At 39.3% G+C, this 25,500-nt stretch overlaps 1 protein-coding gene and 1 long non-coding RNA gene across 51 annotated transcripts in view; both read left to right on the forward strand.

Moving 5' to 3' along the window:
- Positions 1-25,500, forward strand: part of MAGI2 (membrane associated guanylate kinase, WW and PDZ domain containing 2) — an 889,129-nt gene that overhangs the window by 492,500 nt on the left and 371,129 nt on the right. For 47 of the 50 annotated variants that reach the window (XM_073000722.2, XM_073000721.2, XM_020789967.3 and 44 more), the window contains one exon: positions 17,016-17,135. In XM_073000722.2, the coding sequence (XP_072856823.2) occupies positions 17,016-17,135 (120 nt within the window). Of the gene's footprint in view, positions 1-7,436; positions 7,529-17,015; positions 17,136-25,500 lie in introns of those variants that run through there. The other 3 variants (XM_020789976.3, XM_078394309.1, XM_078394317.1) reach the window with 1 other exon arrangement.
- On the forward strand, positions 20,079-23,895 carry LOC144589508 (uncharacterized). Its single transcript, XR_013545663.1, has 2 exons — positions 20,079-22,811; positions 23,266-23,895. It is a non-coding gene; the product is annotated as an uncharacterized LOC144589508 (long non-coding RNA).

Raw genomic sequence — 25,500 nt, forward strand, 5'->3', positions numbered from 1 at the left:
TGAGAATGTATTTAATTCCATTTAAATTAAAACAGTTCATTTCTGACTTTACAGCTGTTCCGCTAAATAATTATATGTGTGTGTGCGTGTTTAGTCGTTTAGTCGTGTCCGACTCTTCGTGACCCCATGGACCAGAGCATGCCAGGCCCTCCTGTCTTCTACTGCCTCCCGGAGTTGTGTCAGGTTCATGTTGGTTGCTTCGCAGACACTGTCCAGCCATCTCATCCTCGGTCGTCCCCTTCTCCTCTTGCCATCACACCTTCCTAACATCAAGGTTTTTTCCAAGGACTCTTTTCTTCTCATGAGATGGCCAAAGTACTGGAGCCTCAGCTTCAGGATCTGTCCTTCAAGTGAGCATTCAGGGTTGATTTCCTTTAGAACTGATAGGTTTGTTCTCCTTGCAGTCCAGGGGATTCTCAAGAGCCTCCTCCAGCACCACAATTCAAAGGCATCTATTCTTCGGCGGTCTGCTTTCTTTATGGTCCAGCTCTCACTTCCATACATCACGACAGGAAAAACCATAGCTTTGACTATTCGGACTTTTGTTGGCAAGGTGATGTCTCTGCTTTTCAAGATGCTGTCAAGATTTGTCATCGCTTTCCTCCCAAGAAGAAGGCGCCTTTTAATTTCAGGGCTGCTGTCTCCATCTGCAGTGATCATGGAGCCCAGGAAGATAAAATTTGACACTGCCTCCATATCTTCCCCTTCTATTTCCCAGGAGGTGATGGGACCAGTGGCCATGATCTTAGTTTTTTTGATGTTGAGTTTCAGACCGTTTTTTGCACTCTCCTCTTTCACTCTCATTACAAGGTTCTTTAATTCCTCCTCACTTTCTGCCATCAGAGTGGTATCATCTGCATATCGGAGGTTGTTGATATTTCTTCCGGCAATCTTAATTCCGGCTTGGGTTTCTTCCAGTCCAGCCTTCCGCATGATGTATTCTGCATATAAGTTAAATAAGCTGGGGGACAATATACAGCCTTGCCGTACTCCTTTCCCAATTTTGAACCACTCAGTTGTTCCATGACCAGTTCTAACTGTTGCTTCCTGTCCCACATATAGGTTTCTCAGGAGACAGATAAAGTGGTCAGGCACTCCCATTTCTTTAAGAACTTGCCATAGTTTGCTGTGGTCCACACAGTCAAAGGCTTTCGCATAGTCAATGAAGCAGAAGTAGATATTTTTCTGGAACTCTCTGGCTTTCTCCATAATCCAGCGCAAGTTAGCAATTTGGTCTCGAGTTCCTCTGCCTCTTCGGAATCCAGCTTGTACTTCTGGGAGTTCTCGGTCCACATACTGCTGAAGCCTTCCTTGTAGGATTTTGAGCATAACCTTGCTAGCGTGCGAAATGAGTGCAATTGTACGGTAGTTGCAGCATTCTTTGGCACTGCCTTTCTTTGGGATTGGGATGTAGACTGATCTTTTCCAATCCTCTGGCCACTGTTGAGTTTTCCAAACTTGCTGGCATATTGAATGTAGCACCTTAACAGCATCATCTTTCAAGATTTTAAATAGTTCAACTGGAATGCCATCACCTCCACTGGCCTTGTTGTTAGCCAGGCTTTCTAAGGCCCACTTGACTTCGCTCTCCAGGATGTCTGGCTCAAGGTCAGCAAATACATTGTCTGGGTTGTCCGGGATGTCCAAATCTTTCTGATATAATTCCTCTGTGTATTCTTGCCACCTCGTCTTGACGTCTTCTGCTTCTGTTAGGTCCTTCCCATTTTTGTCTTTTATCATGTTCATCTTTGCGCAAAATGTTCCTCTAATATGTCCAATTTTCCTGAACAGATCTCTGGTCTTTCCTTTTCTGTTATCTTCCTCTATTTCTTTGCATTGTTCATTTAAGAAGGCCCTCTTGTCTCTCCTTGCTATTCTTTGGAAGTCTGCATTCAAGTTTCTGTAACTTTCCCTATCTCCCTTGCATTTTGCTTCCCTTCTCCTCTCTGCTATTTCTAAGGCCTCGTTGGACAGCCACTTTGCTTTCTTGCATTTCCTTTTCTTTGGGATGGTTTTTGTTGCTGCCTCCTGGACAATGTTACGAGCCTCTATCCAAAGTTCTTCAGGCACTCTGTCCACCAAATCTGGTTCCTTAAATCTGTTCTTTACTTCCACTGTGTATTCATAAGGGATTTGGTTTAGATTATACCTGAGTGGCCCAGTGGTTTTTCCTACTCTCTTCAGTCTAAGCTTGAATTTTGCTATGAGAAGCTGATGATCAGAGCCGCAGTCAGCTCCAGGTCTTGTTTTTGCTGACTGTATAGAGCTTCTCCATCTTTGGCTGCAGAGAATATAATCAATCTGATTTCGATATTGCCCATCTGGTGATTTCCATGTATAGAGTCGCCTCTTGTGTTGTTGGAAAAGAGTGTTTGTGATGACCAGCTTGTTCTCTTGACAAAACTCTATTAGCCTTTGTCCTGCTTCATTCTGAACTCCAAGGCCAAAGTTCCCTGTTGTTCCTTTTATCTCTTGGCTCCCTACTTTAGCATTCCAGTCCCCTAGAATGAGAAGAACATCTTTCTTTGGTGTCAGCTCTAGAAGGTGTTGTAAATCTTCATAGAATTGTTCAATTTCAGTCTCCTCAGCAATGCTGGTTGGTGCATAAACTTGGATTATTGTGATGTTGAATGGTCTGCCTTGGATTCGTATTGACATCATTCTATCATTTTTGAGATTGTATCCCATTACAGCTTTTCCCACTCTTTTGTTGACTATGAGGGCTACTCCATTCCTTCTACGGGATTCTTGCCCACAATAGTAGATATGATAATCATCTGAGCTGAATTCGCCCATTCCTGTCCATTTTAGTTCACTGATGCCCAGGATGTCGATGTTTATTCTTGCCATCTCCTGTTTGACCACCTTCAGCTTCCCAACGTTCATAGATCTTACATTCCAGGTTCCTATGCAGTATTCTTCTTTGCAGCATTGGATTTTCCTTTCACTTCCAGGCACGTCCACAGCTGAGCGTCCTTTCGGCTTTGGCCCAACCACTTCATTAGCTCTGGAGCTACTTGTACTTGTCCTCTGCTCTTCCTTAGTAGCATGTTGGACGCCTTCCGACCTGAGGGGCCCATCTTCCAGCGTCATATCTTTTAGCCTTTTGTTTCTGATCATGGGGCGTTCTTGGCAAAGATACTGGAGTGGCTTGCCATTTCCTACTCCAGGTGGATCGCGTTTAGTCAGAACTCTCCACAATGACCTGTCCGTCTTGGGTGTCCCTGCACGGCATAGCCCATAGCTTCTCTGAGTTACTCAAGCCCCTTCGCCACGACAAGGCAGCAATCCATATGTAGTTTTATACAAATCAGTAGCCCCGTTTGTCTTGTTTTTGTGATGCAGATCCTCTTTTTGATAATGATAAGGAAGTGACCACCCTAACACTCAGACATAGCCTGTATAATGCAGTTCACTAACATCTGTCCAGACCTGAGATCCTCCATACTTTGTGGGGCTTCATTATCAGTAAGTGGGTGTTTAGTTCTGAATGTAGTGCATTAAATGGTGTGTAGGTCACCCCTGAATAATACCAGATGTGACTACTGGGTGCCCAGCCAAAGGTATTGTGGCATCGCAAAGATGCCCTAGCAAAAAGCATGTTTTCATCTGCAGCTTTTGTACAGCTTTATTAATAGCACCAATACTTCTGTCCTGATCTCATTGGCTGCTAATTGTTCCTCTTGCAGGGAAGCAAGAATGAAATAACAGCATTTAGAGAGGGAGATTTAAGGATCTACTTAGCTTTCTGATAAAAATAATCAATAGATTATATCATTTTGCCTAGGTTCTGCCTGCCAGAGTGCAGCAACACACGCTTACATAGATTTTGAAGTCTGGTTCAAAACATTTCAAAAGTGAAGCATGTATGTGAGATGGTATAGCTTCAGGTTTTGGAGCTCTTAGTTTCAGAGCTAGAGACCAGAGGTTCAAACCCTTGCTGTGCATTCCGGGAGAGGGTCCAGCTGAAATTGCTCAAAGTGAGCAGAGTTGATGGGGTTACGTGTCTTGCCATCTATACGGTCTTGGACAAGATGCAAGGTGCAGCATCAGAAAGAGAGACTACTGAACTATTTCTGAGTAGTCAATTAACTTTGCCGAGAGTGGAAAATACTTCTGTGTGTATTACTAGAAAACTCTGGGAGGCTCAGCATGAGTTGAAATTGCCTTGTTGGCACAAAATTATGATTGTCAGTGACTTATATTGCTTCTTCTGCCAGCCTTCACATTCAACATTTGGGGCAAAGAGATAGCTAGTAAAGACAGCTTCTTGAAAAATAACTGCAGTAAAGATAGGTCTCTTTCTCAGCTATATTTACCATTCTCTAGTATCCAGATTTTTTGCAGTGCTTCATTTAGAAGGTTGTTGAGAAAAGTACTCTAGAAATAGAAACGTTATTGAAGTATCTTCAGAGGCACCCATAAGTTTCATTAAAAGGGGCTCTGTGTGTTGTTGATACCACTGCTCTTATTTTCACTGAATCAAACATAATATGCATTCTTCTGAGATTACAAACTGAGTTTGGTAAAACTCAAACCTACCTTCTTCTCTTTTCATTATTTCCTTTATAAACAGTAAGGAATTCCTTAAGAAGTTAAGATCCTAATTTCTCTGTTGCTCTTAAACAGCGAAATGCCTATGATTTCTAAATAATTTAACTCAAGGAATTTACACCTCTAAGATTAAGGTTGTAGCTCCTTTATTCACTCTGTGAATATTATTATTATCATCTTGAAAGGCACTCTTGGCAAAGATAATGGGGAAAAGATGTTTTATGGGTCAGGAACAGAGCTAAGAATGAACTTCTTTGTAGACGGGTTTAATCCTCGGTCAAAGCTGTTCTTCAAACTAGATGCATTGTAGATGGAATTGGAAGTTTGCCAATTTGACAAAGATGGCTCAATTAACACCCTGATTGCTAGTCAGCAAGTTGTGGGGTTGGATCCAAGAGCCATGAATGAAAGGGAAATCACCATTAACACCACTCCATAAATCTTTGCACAAGCACTAGTTAATCTGCACAGTACATTGTGTGCAATGTTGCTGTACGCCTTCTCATTGTTTCACCTTTAATTCCATATCCAGCTCACAATATTTTATTACGAAAATATCCAACAGGTCAGTTATAATATTGTTATAGTATTTGTTTGTTTGTTTCTTAAATTTAAATGTATAGTATTTATTTATTAAATTTAAGAAAAGTACTGCTTAAAGGAGTTAACAATATTGCAGCAGCAACAACAACATCAGTGACAATGTTCTGTCAAGTTGATTCTGACTTCCGGCAACCTTTCCTAGGGTTTTCTAGATGTGAATTACTCCTTAGCCGTTTAGCAATCTCTTCTTCTGGTGGTGCTTTGGGACTGTGTGGTTATACCAAAGCCACACAGGTGGCAAGTCACATACTCCCATCAGCCACACACATATCTTCTAGGTGATCTCAGCTGCCTGTTCTGGGAGGCACAGTGCTGATTCAGACTCCTGACCACTGGTTCTGCAGCCAGGTGCTTGTACTCCCTGACCTATGAAGATAAAATGCAAATTTAAAAAAAATGCAAAGCAGAATAAAAATAAATAAATAAATGCAAAGTAGCAATTAACATATTAAGAGGCAGCAATGTTTAATGAAACATAGTTAAAATCATATCAGTCAGTATGATGTTAATACCTCTGCAGATCTGTCCTGGAACAATGAATAGGAGCACAAGGTTTCATCAGCAGTACTTCAGCCCAATATGGCTATACATTAGCACAGGAATTGGTTTAGGAAGCAATGTAACGGACCATCTAGCTGAGCACTGCAAAGGCTATTGAACCATATACCTGTAGCTGAGCATTGCCTACTGGGTGCAGCTTTCCCAATATCCTTCTCAGCCCTTGAGTAGACATTTCAAACACAAGACCATTCTGTTGGATTTCATTTCTAGATTTATTTTCTTCCATTCCAAATGGCAACTGAACCAATTAATGTTATCCTGAACCTTATAAGCATATGTATAAGTGATTATTACATTTGCAATGTACCGTTCTTTAAGATCCAGATCGTCCTAGCGGATTGCCTCTGTATGGTCAGCTTCATGAGCTGGAGAGATACTTCAGGAACAGGTTGTTGTAAAGGCAACATTTATGCCAGTCATAGCCGCATGTCCTTAGCCAATACTGGCAGTGCATATAATGCAGTGACAATGTAGTTCCCTTTCTCATTACAAGTCCTGACTAGAGAAAGATTTCTGAACTTTTATGGTGCTATGTTTTACTCTACAGCTTTAAACAAGTATCATAAACACCTTTGGGCTTCCTGTCTTGTAATACATATAAAATTAGTTTCTTTGAAAATAGTATTCACCGTGTGTGCCATCTGGGAGCTTAGAAGAACAAGACAAATGTAGAATTTCTCTGTTTTATGTGCCTCTGACAGAAGTAGGTGGAAATGCTCTGCCAGTGTTATCCCTTATGGCAATAATATCCTTATGCAAAGTGGCAAAGAAAAAGAGTTCATTAAATATTTTTAAGCTTTACAATCGCAAGGTGTATACAAGGTCATTTTGAGGTCTCGACTGATTTTCTTTTTAAGATTAGCAATACAACTCTGTAACAGCCCTCTGGCTATATTAAGGCAAAGTATGCATTGCATGAATATGTCAGTACGAAACTCTTTCAGCTCTAGAAAACACACTCAAATTAATATGTGTCCAATAAAGCCACAGAGCATAATATACTTAGAGGGAGAATTGTTCCCTCCTTCCTCTTGCTACAATGAAATTTATTTTTCCCAAAGGTTTGCTTTAACTTAATAGATTATATATTCTCAAAGGCTTTCACAGCCAGGATCCAATGGTTGTTGTAGGTTTTTCAGGCTGTTTGGCCATGTTCTTGAGGTTTTTCTTCCTAACGTTTTGCCAGTCTCTGTGGCCGGCATCTTCAGAGGACAGGAGTTAGAACTCTGTCTGTGTTCTGGTGTAGTGTGTGGGATAGCTGAGTATTTGTAGCTGTGGGATCAGCTTTTGTCCTTTTTAGGAGATTGGGTGATTATGGTGATCAGGGTGTTTTTTGTTATGGGTGTATTGTTGTGATAAGGGGGGAGATGATCTGTCACTGTGATTGATGGATGTTGTTAGCTAGTCTTATGTGTGCAGTGATTACTGGTCCTTGTGGCTGGGTGGAGTTCATTGACCTTTTTGCAGGCTGTATTTTTCAGTGCTGGGAGCCAGACTTTGTTGAGTTAATAGAATATTTCTCCCTGAAGTAGGGGATATGATACCGAAAGTCTTTTCACTTTATCAGTTCAAGCATACCCCACCCTTATTTCAGACTTTACATGGTGGTAATTCATCTAGAAACAGCAGGCCTCTGAAAAATCTCCAAATGAATAAGACTCTTCATTTGAAAAAGTTTACAAAACTGTAAGAGTCTCATTCTTCCTTTTCATTTGTAGGTTAGATGCCATTGTGACTTTGAATGTGGCTGTTCTAAACAATGATGTCATGTTGCCTCCAAACTATTCTCCCAAGTTCTTCAGCCAGTAAGGTCTGCTCCTTCCTGCAATTCTATTTCCATTTATTTTGCTTTGAATGATTGGCTGTAACAATCTGTAATTTCTGTTTTTTGTTACCTGGTGTATTCTAACGTTCTGCATTTTATGAATGATCTTTGTTCATTCCTTATAGTACTTATTTTTTGTACATCATCTTAATCCAATAAATTCTTTACATGCTATAACACACCATTAAAAATAATCATTATCTGCCCCTAGCAATTATGCAGCCACACTATACACAGCAGTTATATGAGTATAAAATGTGTTAAGGCAAGAGAGTATTACATTGTCCAAGTACAAACTAGTACACATTCGGTGCCTTGAAAATAAGGAATAATATGAATAACAGTATTTCTAAAGAATGCCTCACATATTCTAAAAACATCATTATAGTTGTTGTTATTATTAACAACACCAGGCACAATTAAAATTATAAAAACATTGACTGGTATTATATAACAGATGCAAGTTGTAACCAAAATGCACGATGTTATCTGCTTCTACTATTCCAAGGTATTTCTAAGTTTTCATCACTTGAGAGTGATTTTATAATATTGCCATTTTTACTGTATTCTATCTAGTTTTTGATTTGCCACAGTGTATAGACAGAGCTGCAAATTTGTCAATTCCAAATTTCATTTGGATATCTTTACTAAATATTTGAACTGTCTTTAGCAATGATTCTATCTCCATGGAACTTTTTGCATATAGGTCAGCCAGGTATAAGAGGTGATTAATTTTTCCTGCTGGTTGTGAAATATGGTAGGCCAATCCAGTTTTTTTTTTAAATTATTGACATGGGGATTAGTGAGATCTTAAACAGCAGAGGTGACCAAGAATCCCCCTGAAATATTCCTCTTTTTAATGCTAACTTCCCCAATTTCTTCAACCTGGGCCATTAAGACAGTTTTTCATTTTTCCATGTTTTTCTTGAGGAACCTTTGAATATTTTTACTAATTCCAAATGTTTTTAGGCAGATGTTAATCCAACTGTGTGGTAATGAGTCAAATGCCTTTTTATAGTCTATCCAGGCCATGTTAAGTTTTGTTTTTCATCTTTTTGCACTCTTCAGTATCATTTTATCAATAAGCAGCTGATCTTTTGTGCCTCTTGACTTTTTAAAGTTCCCTTTCTGTTCAGTTGGGTATAAAGTGTTTTCAGTTAAGTAATTATATATTGATCTTGCCAGTACTACTGTGAGGAGCTTGTACATTGTTGGAAGGCAGGTAATTGTTCGATAATTACTGGGTTCATTGCCCTTTTGGTGATCTTTTATTACTAGAAATGTGCAGCCTGTTGTCATCCAGTCTTCAGTAGTAGAATTTTGAAGTAAATGTTTAAATTCCATTGCTATATAGTGGTGCCTCGACTTTCCAAAATTTTAGAGCATCATCTTTACATGGGTCTAATTTCTTTTGCTCAGCATTTTTTCCTACTGACTTATAGAATAATTGTTGGTTATTTTGAAATTGCGTGTTTTTTCTATATTGTTTCTATAATAATAATAATAATAATAATAATAATAATAATAATAATAATAATAATAATAATAATAATAATAATAATAATAACAACAACAACAACAACAACAACAACAACAACAACAACAACAACTGTTGTTGTTGTTACTACTGCTGCTACTACTACCACTACTACTACAACATTCATATGCAATCATTCCAATGAAAAAAGGAGTGTGTGCACTAACAGATTAACTTATTTCTCCCTTCTTTCCAAATATGAAGACCTTTCATGAGAAATGTTAAATAAATATCTGATGCACTTTAGAGTTTTAAATCTTGAGTTAAGTCTTGATGGTCCGTGACAATAAAAAAAAATTGAAGTGGGTCTGTGCTAAAGAAAAGGTTAAGAACTGCTGCCCTGGAGGATCCAAAGTGACTTACATTATTAAAAGAAACGAAGTTAAAAACCACATAATAAATTATTACAATATTTTAAAAGCAGATATATTAAAACTCATAATAAGATCAAGATTTAAAATATAAAATGCAGAATAAAATGATCCATTTAAAAATCCCCTTGGTCGACTAGTCATTTAAAGGAAAACCTGACTGAAAAGAAAGGCCTCTGATTATGGAAGGGTAGCAAAGATGGAGCCAGCCCTGGCCTTCTGTGGAAGGGAGTACCAAAGTCTGGGAACAGCAACAGAGAAGGTCCTCTCCCATGTCCCAACTAAACGCACCTGTGAAGCTGATGGAACTGACAGGAAGGCCTCTCCTAATGATCTTAATAGCTGGGTAGGCTCATAGAGGGAGATGCAGTCTTTAAGATATCTTGGACTCAAGCCATTTAGGACTTTATAGGTTAATGCCAGCACTTTGAATTGTGCCCAGAAAGAGATTGGCAGCCAGTGGAGTGACTATAACAAGGTAATAGGGTTGTTACAACCCTATTGTAGATATGGAGCTGAACACAAGGAGATAATGGCTTACCTTAATGCCACCTAGAAACTTACTGTCTGAAGTAAGATCTGTATTGGGGATTTGTCGGTTTAAATCTGGGGCTCTTCACTCAGATGCTCTATCTTTCCTGCCAAAAACACTGCTTGAATGCTAAGTTTGGAAAAGTTATTTTTTGCACTACAACTCCCATGAGCCATGACAGTTGCAAGATTCTAGGAGCTGTGGTCCTGAAAAGTAACTTTTCCAAGCTCTGCTAAGATCTTCTCCATCAATTGGTAGTGTGAAGACTGGGAATAGGAACTCGGTTCTTGATCCTTACTTTTTGTTCATATATTCTGGGAACTATTTTCTGTCCTGTGTGTTTGGAGAGCTGTGTTGTATCTACTCTTGCTTTCTAGTGCCTGAGAAACAACTAAGGAACAAAAAGACATATAAATTATACAGCTCTCCCATGTGTCTTTCTTTCTGCTTTCCATCTGCCATACAGAGAACCCAAAGATTGTCATGGTGTCAGCAAATTGAGCATAAAATTTAAGCTAGTTGGAAGTGCATCTGAAACAAGCAAATTCCAAGTGGCAGAGAGAGAGGGAGACTGAGGAGTGTTTTGGAGCTGAAGTAACCCTCAGGCATTACAAAACAACAGACTCTCAACTGACCTTGTAGTGAAGGGGGCCCTCTGAGAGGAAGTCACTAAGGTCAGACTGCTTAGTCCAGAGTGATTTCTGCCAAAAGGAATCAAATGCGGGGTTTTTCCAGCAATACAAAGTATAGGAAATTGGTAATATCCAATATTTTCGGTATGTAATTGATAATATGTAAGTTCTTGTGATTTGAATCTGTCATGTCAGCTTGGAATTTTCTATTTAGACAAAATGGTGGATCACTCAGTGTTACCCCTGCTGTGGGACTGCCTTCCTCTAACCTGGTGCACTCTATTTTATTTATTTATTTATTTATTTATTTATTTATTTATTTATTTATTTATTTATTTATTTATTTATTTATTTATTTATTTATTTATTTAATACCCTGCCTACCTGGTCATCGCGACCACTCTAGGCAGCTTCCAAACAATATAAAAGAAAACATATACAAATATCAAAAAAAAAATCAGTATAAGACAATAAACAATAAATGGTAGACAAATTCTTCAAGATGGAAAGTAACATAGAAAAAGTGCTTCCCATCAGCAAATTGGCCATGCTGGCTAGGGCTCATGGGAGTTGTGTTTTAAAACATCCCTGCCCTTTAGGCTCACGATCTAAAAGGTACTGGAGAAAACCAAAGAAAAATACAAAGAAGGAAGTAGAAAACAGTGAAAGGCACCAATTTTCAACTTATAAATTTTTTATGATGGCCGACGTAGAAGAAAGAGTTCAGAAGAAATGGGGCAAATCAAACAGGTTTCTCATCAGAGTGGCCCACTTCTCATCTGTCCCTCTGAAATGTATTTGACACATCTAAGCGTACTAGAGGAATTTACTCTTAAATTTTCTAGGACACATATGAACGCTCAGTGTTAGGCTTCTTTGTATGCATTACAGTCAGAATGGACTTGTCCATACCCATGTAAATTGTGTTAATAAGTGCGCCTGTAGAGTATGAACGCTGAAAGCTATGGGTGCTAGTACCACATTCTAAAGCCATGATGGAATTTCCCATGCTACACTACTTTTATACGTTGACCTCTAGTTCCTTATTCCCTCTCAGTCGTATGTGATAGAGATTCCTCAGAAAAGTTACTTTTCAGAAGCCATACTGGAGATTTTCCAAGATTCAGTCCAAAGAAGCAACACTTTCAGTCTGTGGTAAGAAATGCAGATGAGGCTTTAAGATGATGCCTATCCTTCTCTCCCCCCCCCCCCCAATCCTTTACAAAGGAGAACCTGGCCATCCTTGATTCTGGAAGTCATACTCTGGAGGAAAAAAAAATTCCAAACCCTGCATTCAGGGGTATGTGTACTTGGAAAGAATATACAAAAAGAAGTGATGAAATTCTGCATCAAAAACATCTTGAACCAAGAAAATGAGCTCTGCCTATATTAATTCTGCATCTCTGAAAAAGATACTAGAGGGCTTTCCTTGTTGTCCTGTATAGATAGGGAAAGGATTTTTGCATGGCAAGGATGTCTCAAAGGAAATCTTAAGCAAACACTTTACCAAAGTTTTACACATGTTTTTCAAACATATCTTTGGAGCCAAAAAGGCTGGAAATCTGTACAAAACAAGCACAGTGCACTTTTTTTAAGGAATTTACTTGAAATCCTGGAATCGCACAATTCTAGCTACTGTCATTGCTTTTGTGAAATCCAAAACTGCAAGCTTTCCCTTTAAAAAAACAACTCCCAATTATTGCTTTGAAGATGGCAGCCTTGATAATGGTGAATAGGTCTATTGTTACAATTTTGCCTAAAGTGTTACCTGATGGGATAGGCAGTCACACAGAGCTTAACAAAAGAACCTTCACAGTTCTAAATAAGGATGGCTTGTTGTTGTTTTTCTTCAGTGGGAAATTTACCCACAAGGGTGGCATCTGAGATGCAGATTCTTTCAGAGTTTTTATTAAGAAGTAAGCTATATTGGCAGTTTAAACGGGGCCCATAGAGTTGCTGGGGTTAGCTAAAATCAGCATGGGGAAAACACTGGGCATTTAGCACACAGCTTCTAGGTTCTGTGTGCATATTTGTGAAGAAAATAAAAACTGCAAAGATGCCATGCATCTCCAGGGTTCACTCATCCAAGAGAAAATAACCCCTATTGCATTAATCCTGGATATTTTCTCTGTCTGAGAGAAATTGGGAGGGTATAACGAACGATAAGGCTGTATATCGTCTCCCTGCTTTTTTAACTTATATGCAGATACATCATGCGAAAGGCAGGACTGGATTAATCCCAAACCAGAATTAAGATTGCCAGAAGAAATATCAACAACCTCAGATATGCAAATGATACCACTCTGATGGCAGAAAATGAGGAGGAATTAAAGAACCTCTTAATGAGGGTGAAAGAGGAAAGCACCAAAAATGGTCTGAAGCTCAACACCAAAACAACTAAGATCATGGCCACTCGTCCCATCACCTCCTGGCAAATAGAAGGGGCAGATATGGAGGCAGTGACAGATTTTACTTTCTTGGGCTCTACAATCACTGAAGATGGTGACAAGAGCCATAAAATTAAAAGACACCTGCCTCTTGGGAGGAAAGCGATGAGAAACCTAGACAACATCTTAAAAAGCAGACATCACCTTGCCAACGAAGGTCTGCATAGTCAAAGCTATGTTTTTTTCCAGTAACGATGTATGGAATTGAGAGCTGGACCATAAGGAAGGCTGGCTGCCGAAGAATTGATGCTTTTGAATTGTGGTGCTGGAGGAACCTCTTGAGAGTCCCCTGGACTGCAAAGAGAACAAACCCATCCATTTTGAAGGAAATCAATCCTGAGTGCTCACTGGAAGGACAGATCCTGAAGCTGAGGCTCCAATACTTTGGCCATCTCATGAGAAGAGAAGACTCCCTGGAAAAGACCCTGATGTTGGGAAAGTGTGAAGGCAAGAGGAGAAGGGGATGACAGAGGGCGAGATGGTTGGACAATGTCATTGAAGCTACCAACATGAATTGGACCAAACTCCGGGAGGCAGTGGAAGACAAGAGGGCCTGGCGTGCTCTGGTCCATGGGGTCCCAAAGAGTCGGACACGATTTAACAACTAAACAACAAGTAAAAGCATTTGAGTAATGCTGTTCACATAGATTTTATTGTGAAAAAGCCTAACAGGAACCACGGTGCCTTTTAATTGTTCTTAGTAGCTGTGGCAACATTATTGTTATGAGGTACTTTAGCAAAAATGCAAATAGCATCTTTTAAAGGGAGATCTCTTTAATTTATAACAGTGGTTGCTTTTAGTATCCAAACATGGGACCATTCAAAATTATGTAGTGCTGTTATGGGCAGAATAACAAAGGCACGGTGTTGCATTATTCGTCAAAATTGACTCATTCATTGTATAATCAGATTCCGCCCCCCCCCATGGGTGGCATGGCGGCCCTCCTTTTATCATGCCATAGAACTACTAGATGGTAGCCGAAAAGGTTACCTAAAGAAGATTGTCTCACTGCTCAGTTAAGAATAAAAATAGCAAAGTGTTTGCTTCCTTCATATAATACCAGCCTGATCTTGAATAAATCTGCTGGCACAGTATCTTCAGAAATGAACAAAATTTGAGGGAATCGGGGCCTCATCGCAGTGAGATTGATCAGGTTTTAGGAGGCTCCTGAAACTGACTGAGACCACTCGGTTTCAACCCCTTCATACTTGGAAGAGAAAGGAATTTTACTAGGAGAAGTGAAAGTCTGAACCAACAGAATCTGACTAAGAAGGGAGGAAGGCTGGGGGATGCCTGGATTGGCCTCTCTTTGAAGTCTTTTTTTCTGAAAGCAGAAATCAAATGGCACCGTCTTTGGCACAGAGCTGTGAATGCCCCAAGACAGAGAGCAGAAAGTACAGAAGGATTTTGGAAAAATAATCTTGACCAAACTTGAAGTGGCTTGTTTTACATATGGAACTGTTAAGGACCTAAACAAAGAAGAGACTGGGTGTAATCTGTCAGACAAAGTGACTAGACCTATATCTGGCCGGACCAGCGAACACTACCCCCCTCCCCTTCATCTGAGGCTTGGCTGTGAGAAACAGAAAGAAAGGAGGAGGAAGGGGGAGGAATAAAAAAACTTCTATTGTGGCAATAAAACTCGCTCCTGCAGGACAATATAACTATAAACTACTGATGGATTTAAATCAGTGAAGCAGCCAGAAACAGTCTTGGGAAAAGCCCTTCTTCCTGTCAACCATCTGCCCCAAGCTTCTATTGTGAATAAGTGTTGTGGTAACTACCTGCTGGAAAGAAATCTAGAAGATAATACCTCCAATTATTGGACAACAAGTCATCCTCAAGAATATTCAAAACATTATGCTTATCTGAACAAATTAAAGACGTGGGGACACAAATGGAATTTATAGTGAAGACAGAGAAAGAAGTGAAACTACGACAAGGAATCAATTTTTTAAAACCTCAAATGGAGACATACAATTTTATTCTTAAACCCCAGAAGATTCTAGAAGAAAAAGGTGAAGATACAATGCAGCGGAGAGGCAGTTTGTTAATCCCCCTTATGGAGATGTCAGCAGCGGAAGTGCAACAAACGGCGAAGTTTGCTATGAACTTCAAGATGATGGGACACATGCTGTGGCAGATGAAACAAAGGAGACAATACCTGGAGTGGATGAAGCTCTTGAGAATGGGTGCATGGTCCATAAAATGGAAAATGAAAGACAACATGATAAGAGGAGCACAAAATATTGTTTAGAATATAGAGATAGAGCAGTGGAGATTTAACATTGTTAAATCTAAGAAGGTATTTTGTGGTGAAAGAATATATGATGAAATAAACACAAATTAATGGTTATAACAGTGATTTAGAGCAATAGAGCAATTTAGAACTCTAGATATAAGATGGCAGAATAATATTAAACTTATAAAATTAGTAAACTTAAAGATAAAAAGAAAGAGGAAGTCCAAGAAAATGGAAGATTAGTAATGATAAATATTATGGAAAATTTTTATAGTGTTTTTCTCTTTGTATGATTTCCATCTTTAATACAATTGTGTAAGCGGATGTAAGAATACTTTTTGCTGTCTGGAATTTTACCCTTTCTTACCCTTCCCATGGCCCCCTATTTGTACCATAACCCCTATCCCTATGAAAAGGAATATATTAAAAAAGAAAAATGAACAAAGTTTTTGTTGGTAGAGCATGTCAGGAGGTTCTGGATTTGCATACCTCTGCTAAGAGCTGTACGTGAGCAGGAGTTCAGGAAAGTAGGAACCTGGACCCCATTGCTTCCTTCCCTGCCTCAACTAACTATAGTTCTCCTAAGATGCTGCTACCTGGTTTAGCCCAAGGGGCAGCTATGCTCTAAGTAAGTGGCTGATCTAGCTGCTTCCTCAACTGCACATACATGTGTGTATGTTCACCAGGAGACATGAGTGGAATTCCAGTCGTATGCCTTGGATATGGAGAGCAGGTCAGCAGTAATCATGATCGGCTCCATCAACAGCTTTAAATCTCATTTGTTCAAGAAAGAACAATGTGCTGATGTAAAATTAACGCTAAACTGGAATAGGTATGGCTTCGACTAATTAGCCTATCCTCAGAGGCAGTAGGGCTGGGGCTCTCTTGTGTGCAGAGCCAGTCTTACTCTTAGACAGAGTGAGGTGGCCATTCTTAGTGACCATTGCTAATGGTGTTGGGAGAAGCAGTAGAAGCAAATAAGCATACTCCACTGGTTGTTTCTCTTCAATCTTCTAGCTATGCCTCCTGTTGGAAGGCAGAGCTCTGTGTGCCATCTAGCTTGCTCTTTGCTGCCTGGGCTGAGTGCTGCAGAAGGTAGTGTCACACTGCCAGCGATGCAAAAAAGATTTAATTGGATTTGTTAATGGAATTTGGTGTACAGGTACCATCTTGTCTCTTGCCTTGGGCAACCAAAACTCACTTTCCATCTTGGGCTAGGTCTGATTGTATAAACCTCTGCTTTTTTAAAGCTAAAGATTGCAACAATGGTGGTTATGATTTTTTTTTTACTTGTGCTGCTACAGCAACAGAAACAGATTTATATTAAGTCAGACCACTACTGTTCCAGCTCTGTATTGTCTGCTATGTTGGTTGATAGTGGTTCTTCAAGCTTCAAGTACTGATCTTTCAGTATTCTAACTGGGAATGCCAGGAATTGAACCCAGAGCCTTCTGCATGCAAAGCAGTTGTTTTGCCATCAAACAATAGCAGTTCAGTGAAGTCTCACTTTATATGTACTGACTGATGTATATTTCAGCATTTAAATACTATGCTATAGTTATAAACAAATTTCCTAATCTCACTGAATAGAAAGTTGCATCAATGAAAGACTTCTGGCTGCATTACATGACTTTTTTATTTGTCTGTTGGATACTAAATTCCGCATTATTGTGCATGACAGTAGTATGCATCTTTTCTTTTTAAAATTAGGCACTACAAGGCCTCATAAGGAGGGAGAAGTCCCTGGTGTGGATTATATTTTCATCACTGTTGAAGATTTTATGGAACTAGAGAAAAGTGGTGCTCTTTTAGAAAGTGGAACATATGAAGGTAAGTGCATTTTTACCAGTTTTCTAGAACCTCATTAGGACATCCCATTAGAAAATACCATCGTCTCCATTACTGTATCTTAAATTTATGAGAAGCCAGATGATAATTTTTTGGCCTGTGATAAAGCAAAATACAAATGGCTTCATTACAATTGTAATGCATCTTCACACTGGTTGTTGTTAAAGGGGGATAACAAATGAAAGCAAAAACCAGTTGCTGGCTTTCAAGTTCAGGTGTCCAACAGCTGAGCAGCATCATACTTTGTAATGGTCTGAGATGAGTATTAATTCATTATAGCAAATGCTTAAATCTATGTTCCACATCCAGCACATTTCTAGGGCAGAGACTATGAATGCAAATGGTCTGTTGCTGAGGACACAAGTACACACACACACACACACAGAGAGAGAGAGAGAGAGAGAGAGAGAGAGAGAGATCCACTCCACTTTCTTCCACATTCTTGATGTTTCTGTAGAGATCAGTCCACACAGAAAGCTGAGTCTGGATATGGTAAGATTTAAAAGAAGAAAATCTAGCACCTTAACTACATAGTCCAAATGGACAAGGAGCTTCAGTGATTATGTAGATTTTAAAATACTTTCTTGAGAGGTGAAGAACTGGCAACTTAATGATGCCCCTAGGGTTTCTGTTGCTTCAACTCAGTCATCGTTGTTCGAGATCCTAAAGGCACCTTGTGTGAAATGGAAGTATATTGCCAGTTAGTGGACCAGGAATGAATTCAAAATATGCAGAAAGTCATAGAAACCTGCCATACACAAGATGTTTGTTAAAGTATATGGTATTTGGAAGTTGATAGTTGAAAACAGAAACTATATTATTAAGTAGGCAGGCCTTCCCTCCAGGCAGTACTTGATTTATTTTTTCTTTCTTTTCCATCTTGAATGATTGTTTATTATTGTTGTAAATCACTGTTACTTTTAAATTGTTTTATTTACTTGCTGTTAGCCACCCAGAGTAGTCTATGACTAGATGGGCGGGGTATAATAAATAAATAAACAAACAAACAAACAAATAAATAAAGTACTGAGAAAATTAATATTTTGATATCAACCAATTCCTTTTTTATAAACATTTTGTATACTCTAGACGTGTTGGAAAGCTGTTCATTCTTCATTTTATTCTAATCAAGGGGAGAGGGATCTAAAAATAAGCTTGACATTTCTCCTATGAAAACAAATTTTTACAAGTCACATTGCTGCTGTCTTGTATTCAAGAGAAAAACTTTAATACACAGTGTCATAAATGCAATACTGGAGTATATCTTGCCTGAGGCCTTTTTCTGACCCTGTATCCCTTTGGTATTATGGGTTTGTGTGCTGTAAAGTCATGGGCATTTTGAACAAATGTAATATATCGTGTGACAATGTGATTTCATTTGTCTTTCAAAGAATAATGTGGGCCTCCAGTCGATTGTTTGGTTGCCTCTAGAGGCATACTGAAGAATATGCTTTTATTAAGAGATTTAACTTGCTATAAGGAAAGAGAAAGTCAGAGATGACAGTAGTGGTGAGCGTGCTTGGAACATGGGCAGCAAGTTGTTTTTTTCCTGTCAGCAAGTGAAATTGGAACGACTGTATCCAGCATCCCTAGCAGGAAAATGAGGCAGAGTATAGAAAGTTATTTTGAAAAAGAATAAATATAATGACTTAATGAAACCTTTGGTGACCATACTGTGGAAGGGTGATGAATCATCGTACCACTTCTCCATTAGGGATGGACTGATAATCTAAAAAGCAACTTTCAAAGCATTAAAAATGGACATTGTGGCTGAAATACTGTTGTTTTGTGTAGTAAGTTGCAACTAGACTAGGCTCATTAAATCAATGGGATTTTGGTGAGTCAGCTGCTCTTATGTTTCATTGTGTGTTCACTCTGATCCTGTCCATTTAAGAAAAAATGTTTATATAAGTGGTAACCTTTTTCTCCAGTGCTTGTAGCAACAACCCAGCAATAAGCTGGAGGGCAGCTATTTTAATGTGAACCACACTGTTTCTTGTAATGTACTATGTATTTTAATCTCTCTCACCAGAGTCTATGGTGCAAATTGGAAGTCTGAAGAAGTATTTTACTAGATTCCACTTTTGTTCTGCACACTTAGAATTCACTCTTGGCTGGCTGAAAGGGCCAGGAATCAGCTAAGCCAACTCTATGCTAGCTGAGGTTGTGCAGAATCCACACCCTACCTAGCCTATGGGTGTTAGGATTTAGGACTACCTTTGCCCTAGCCTAACTGTATGCCAGCATTTTTGTCATTGTCTCTGTGTTAGGAGAGGCTTAGATCGAGTGTAACCTGGCTCCTTCCTGACCCTGCTCCTTCTGTGCTCTCCCTTTTTGGCTGATCTGCTGGTAGATCTAGGCCAGCAGTTCTAGCAACAGATTGTTCTATCAGCAGGTCTCAGACCAGCCAATAGAAGAGTCTTGTGCCTGATCATAATGCCCTTTGGCCAGCACATCTTATGAGTTACCTAAAGTTGGGAACCATTGCTCTATTCTCATCCCTAGTAGTAGATTGTGGTAGAAAAAGAATAGCTGATCACTTTGTAATTCAAATGTCTGTTCTAAGGAAGTCATGAAACCTTAAAAGAGTACCAAGTCTCATGGAAGTCATCTCTGTACAAATCTATTGTTTTGCTTTTCTGGGTTAACTTCTCTAAAGTTGCTGTTTCTCACAGCTTCGGTATTCATGTTGTTATTGTTGTTGTTGTTTCAGCTTATATAACACCTGAGAGTGCTGAAGTTGAAACCTTCTGAAGTGTTTTCCAGTCTTGTTCTTGTAGCAACAAGCCAGCAAAGACAATATAAAAAAAATTTAGACAATTTTATACAACCATACTACAGAAAACATATTGGGGACACAAAGAAACTCAGAAACTGACTCACGTTTTGTAATTTGTAATAAAGTTTATGATTTTTTTAAAAAAATTTATTTTATTTTTTAAAAAACATCCCTCCTCTCTCTTTATTTTTCTATTTAATGTTATATTTAATATTATACTGTGGAATTTTAAAAAAAAGACTAGTAGAAGTTTAAAAAGAACTTTGAACGTTTTATAAGACCAATGTGATTCAGTGAGTAAACAACCTTTAAACCAGTAACAACAGGTCTTTTAAATCACCAAAAGGTCTCAATGTGAAAGTTATGTAGGTGTTTAATTCTGTCTGATCAAAATCAGCAGGAATTCAAAGTAGTTCTTATTCACTGGATCATGCCCATTACAATTATTTCTGTGTTAGTTGGCTTACAGCAGCCATGACAAAATCTGTGCACTCATTTTGTTATTTGTTCAGTACATCTTTATCTGCTGAACTGAAAAATGAAATTAAAATTTAATTATCCTTTCCTCTGTTTTCCCCACCCCTAGAGAGAAAACTTAACAATCCTTTTTGTATTATCAAACTATGAAGGTGACTTTCACCAATGTCTTGCATATGTTTTCATACTTCCAGAGTTCAGAGATTATTTGATAGAGAGTTCCCAAACCTGCCTGAGGTGAATTTTACCTACTGTATAAATATTGATTGCCTTAATAATTGGCATCCTGTATCTGTATATCTTAACAAGGTTTTTTTTTTGGTCTAGCAAGCTTTGAGGCACGAAGAAGCATAATGGTATTATATTGGCATACAGTATTACTGAAAGGACCTTATAATGTTTGCAAGTTCTGATTCACCACTTGGGCATGTGCAGGAGTTGTGCACAGTAAATCCCTTCTACAGGAGGTCTTCTGCTAAAATGCATGGTAGATTCACAAGAGCAGAGTCATGATTTTGTGAAGTTCCTATTTGTTTCAGTGGATATTTTCCTAGTGCAGCAGTTGTTTGAAGAGAATTTTACTATGTAACAGAATATTTTCATTGGCAGAAAGAATACAGTGTTATGTACCAGAAAGAATTTATTCCCAGCTTTTTCCCCTAGTTTAACTGCTATCCACCTGAGTTTCTGGCTGGGTGGAATCCTATTAGCATCATGATGTGGGATCCTGTTGTCTAACCCAGAATTGCCGTTGCCAAGCAGAGGGCAAGTTTTTTCCCCCTGGAGATTGTTGCTCGCACAACACCAGTGCTTGCATAAGCAGCATGATTCTGTGCACTGCACTGCACTGGCAAGACTTTCAACTTAGCAGGAGTTCAGTAGGATACTGGCCAAATTGTGCAATTGGATTATAAACTGAGATGATGTTTAATGTGCTTTTCATCTGGGAATCTTAACTATAAGCTGCATTGTTTGGCTGGAGGAAAATGTGTGTCTAGCCATGTTTCGTTGATAGTTTTTAATTGGATAAGGATATTACTAGCTCTGTGAGCAAAATGGATGGTCAGAAACGTGGACAGAATTAAATGACTCTTACTGGACCAACTAGTCATTTGAAATATTACAAGGAAGCACATTATTCTACAGTCATTGTTCTATAAAACAAAAAATAGGATGAAGAAGGTAAACTTGCATTTTTACCTCACAAGTTGACATAATTGTCCTCAGAGCACTCCTACCCACACCTTTCTGACCTCTGTCAGGAGCTTCTACTTCTTTAGGGGCGGATAGGATTACTCTGGTGTGGTCTGCTTCTCGTCCATGTGATGGCTGGGAACAGAGCAAAAATGAGCCTTCCTCTAATTTCCAGTATCTTGAAGTGGCTTATTGGCAATTAGTCAATTCCCATTTCAGCTGTAGGCAGGCTTTTGACTGGACTTTTAAGAGAAAAACAAGCAATTTATCTTTTTTTTTTTTTAGTGATGCAGCATGTATTTATTACCGTAATTCAGACTTACTTTTTCCCCACTTCCTCAACTCCTCCACAGAGCCAAGAAAGTAATTGATTTGCCATCATCCCGTAGTGGCTAAGCCATTTCCCAATCTTGGCAAAGGCGGAAGGTCAAATAGGGTTGCTTAAGCTGCCTATGCTATTTGGATGCGAGGATCACACCAAATGACATAACACACCTTGTAGTGACTCTGTTTAGCCCAATCCAGCCCACTCCTTTCAGACTATGTAGACAAGCCCTGGCTTATTATAGTTCAGATAAGTAACTAAACAAAACGTTGCCCTCCTAGCTTCTGAGCACGAATCAGGCTCCCTCGGATGAATTTCAATCACCAAGTCTCCCAGTAGAATGATTTTATTGGCATTCATTTTTATATTAGGGGGCAGCCAATTGGGGCTTTCAGCCAATTGGGGCTTTCCTCAGAACAATTTTTTTTTCTGCTAAAAAGCCCATCATAGAAAGAGATGTTTTCCCAGTGTTCAAGGTTAGATCCATGCGGTGGACTGCTAGAGAGTTCCATTGTTTTTGGTGACCTGCTCTTTATATCTTTGACTAACTTTCCTTGACTATTACAGAGCACTTTTCAAAGGTCAAAGAGTCAGATTAGCCCCAGGGGGGGCAATGGCTGCCTGCCTAAACTAAGACTGTTGAATTTCAGCACCTGATTAAATCACCTACAGCCCACTGGAGCCTGAATCCCACCAGAAATCCCCCCTCTTTAATTGTTTTTCCCCCAAATTGGAAGCGGCTGGATGTTATCCTGCTTTTTTATGGGGAGGGGGAGGGAAGGAAAGCCATGTGACTTGCTTTGTTGGAGAATAATCACTCCTTGAGGCTTCTAAGACTTGCAGTTTTCCCTCCACCCCCAATTATAAAATGGTGGGGCGTAGGGTCCTGTAACAACCTCCTTCTCTATTTCACCAAAGAGGCCTGTTACACTATATCAACACTCTCTCACACTTCAGGTAGACTGCCACCAACCATTCCCTCTAATGAGTCACACAGACAGGAATGGATTTCAAAAACAAGAGAACTAAAATTTATTGATTGGTACACACTTGGATTGGTAAACAAATAAAACAAGAGACTATTTAAATCAAGGCACTAGCATAAACAGATTCTAAATGTTTGTTCCTACAGAACACAGAGCTCACACAGAACTCCACAAAACTCAATACAGAACTGCTCCAGCAGAGCTTAAAACAGAACCCCCTCATGACACACTTTCCCCAATATATATCCATCCCAGCTCCACCCACTGATGTCCCGCCTTCCTCCCACTATTGGATGTTAAACTCCCTCCAAAACCTTGAAGGACAGGAGACATCATAGCTGGCTGTAACAGGTCCAAAACAGGGAACCAGAAAAAAATGGTACCTTACCCACTTGTAAGTCAAGGACATAAATGTTGTGGTTCTTTGACCTCCCATACATAGACAAGATAGCTGACAAGACATTTCTTTCTCTAAGTAAAGCAAAAAAGAAAAAAAGAAAGGAAAGGAAATGGGAATCTGTCTCACACACAGCTCAAGAAGCAAAAAACAAACAAACAAACAAAAAGCCCCAAAACCGAAGAACCCTATGGCACCTTGAAGACTTTTATTTATGTTACATAAATGCTTTCATTGACATAACCTGCTTCTTTAGATCCTGTCAAAAATACTAATGTTTTCTTTAAAAAAAAAGTGGCAGATCTTTAGGACTGACTTTTTTCTGCCTGTTCTTAGTTGTAATTTACAGCTGCCTTGAAAGTTCTCCAACACTGCAAGGCCTGCTAATTGGTCTCAGGAAGGTCAGTGAGACACAGCACTGCTGGTCATATGTGGTTCATTTTACCAGTTCACTGTTTGTTTCTCTATGTCAGACTTAATTCTCTCTGCTGTGGTGAAAACCTAAAAACATAGAAGGCAGGTTGATATCATTTCAGAATATATCATGTATCCCTGAAACTGCAGATTCGCAGGGTCCAGTGTGTCCTGGGTGGTCCAATTTTTTCCTCAGCTGCACTCCCTCTAAGGTAGTGTTTCCCAGCCTTGGATCCCCAGATATTCTTGGACTAAAATTCTCAGAACATTCTTCATTACTAGCTATGCTAGCCAGGATTTCTAAGAGTCATCATCCAAGAACATCTGACGACCCAAGGTTAGAAAGAATTGGGCATGTTTAGCCTTGAGAAAAGAGGACTGAGGGGTGATATGATAGCACTTTTCAAATATTTGAAAGGCTGTCATACAGAGGAGGGGCAGGATCTGTTCTACATCATGCCAGAGTGTGAGACAGGCAAAAATAGGCTCAAGTTAAAGGAATCCAGATTTTGGTTGGATATCAGGAAAAACTTCCTAACTGTTAGACCACAACGGCAGTGGAACCAGTTACCTCGGGAGTTGGTGAGTCCTCCAACCCTGGAGGCATTCAAGAAAAAACTTAGATAATCACCTGGCAGATATGCTTTGATTGTATCCCTGCTTTGAGCAAGGATTGAACTTGATGGCCTTGTAGGCCTCTTCCAACTTCACTTTTCCAAGATTTTCTATGATTGGCTTCTCTTTCCTACAGCACAGCTCCCAGTTCATGCTGTTAAAATAGAAATGGAAATCTGCACACAGCTTACTACTTCTTGGGGAATCTGTGGATGGAGGTACTAGACGACTCTTTCGAACACACACACACAGATGATATACCTCCATTCTCAGATCCCCAAGAAACATTAAGTCGGATGCAGCATGTGTGAGGATGTCATCCCAAACGAGGATATGGGATGCTAATGCAACATTTGCCCTGATAATTCATGTAATGCACACATGTATGTTAATGTATGAATTATCAGGGCAAATGTTGCATTAACATCCCATATCCTCGTTTGGGATGACAAAGGCACTGAGGACAACTTCACACATGCTGCATTCACTACAGACCAGTGGAGGCATTAGTGAGGAGCTAATCATTCTGTCACTGAGTTCTCTCATTCTATTTTTTTTTACCACACTGTGCATGATTGTCTACAATTCTACCATGCCCTGCTCTCACATTTTTCTAAACCAAAAAGTTCATGTTGGAATCTTCCTCCGCAGACAGATTACTGCAGCCCCTGGATCATTTTTGTTGCTTCATTCTGCATCTTTCCAAGCAATTCAATAAAGAATGTTTTAAAAGAGTATAATACTCACGTGTGAAACAGATATTGTGTTCCCATCCCCATAAAAAAAAACTATGATGATCAGAAGTAACTTTTCCATCCAAAGATTAACCAATTCTTCCAGATAGTTTATTAAGCTGGAAGGCAACACATTCAAGCCTTAGGGAATAATGCTCAGTTCAGGAACAAGCCTGAGAAAAATGGCATCGACACACATCTTATTGTTAAAACTCTACTACAGAAGTCAAAATTTCCCTTGGGGAAGGTTTAGTATGTATCACCATCTCTAAGTAATTAAAAATGGTTTCTTCGGGAAGTATCACAGGTTCCAGACTGCTTTAATTGTGTACCATCTGTTTCTTGAAGCTAAGGAAATCCAGTCCAGAACAATTAATGGCTGAATGATGAGACCAAAAAAAAACATGTTGAAGGGCCAGAGGAAAA

The sequence above is a fragment of the Pogona vitticeps genome, chromosome 5, assembly GCF_051106095.1.
Source record: "Pogona vitticeps strain Pit_001003342236 chromosome 5, PviZW2.1, whole genome shotgun sequence".
NCBI lineage: Eukaryota > Metazoa > Chordata > Lepidosauria > Squamata > Agamidae > Pogona > Pogona vitticeps.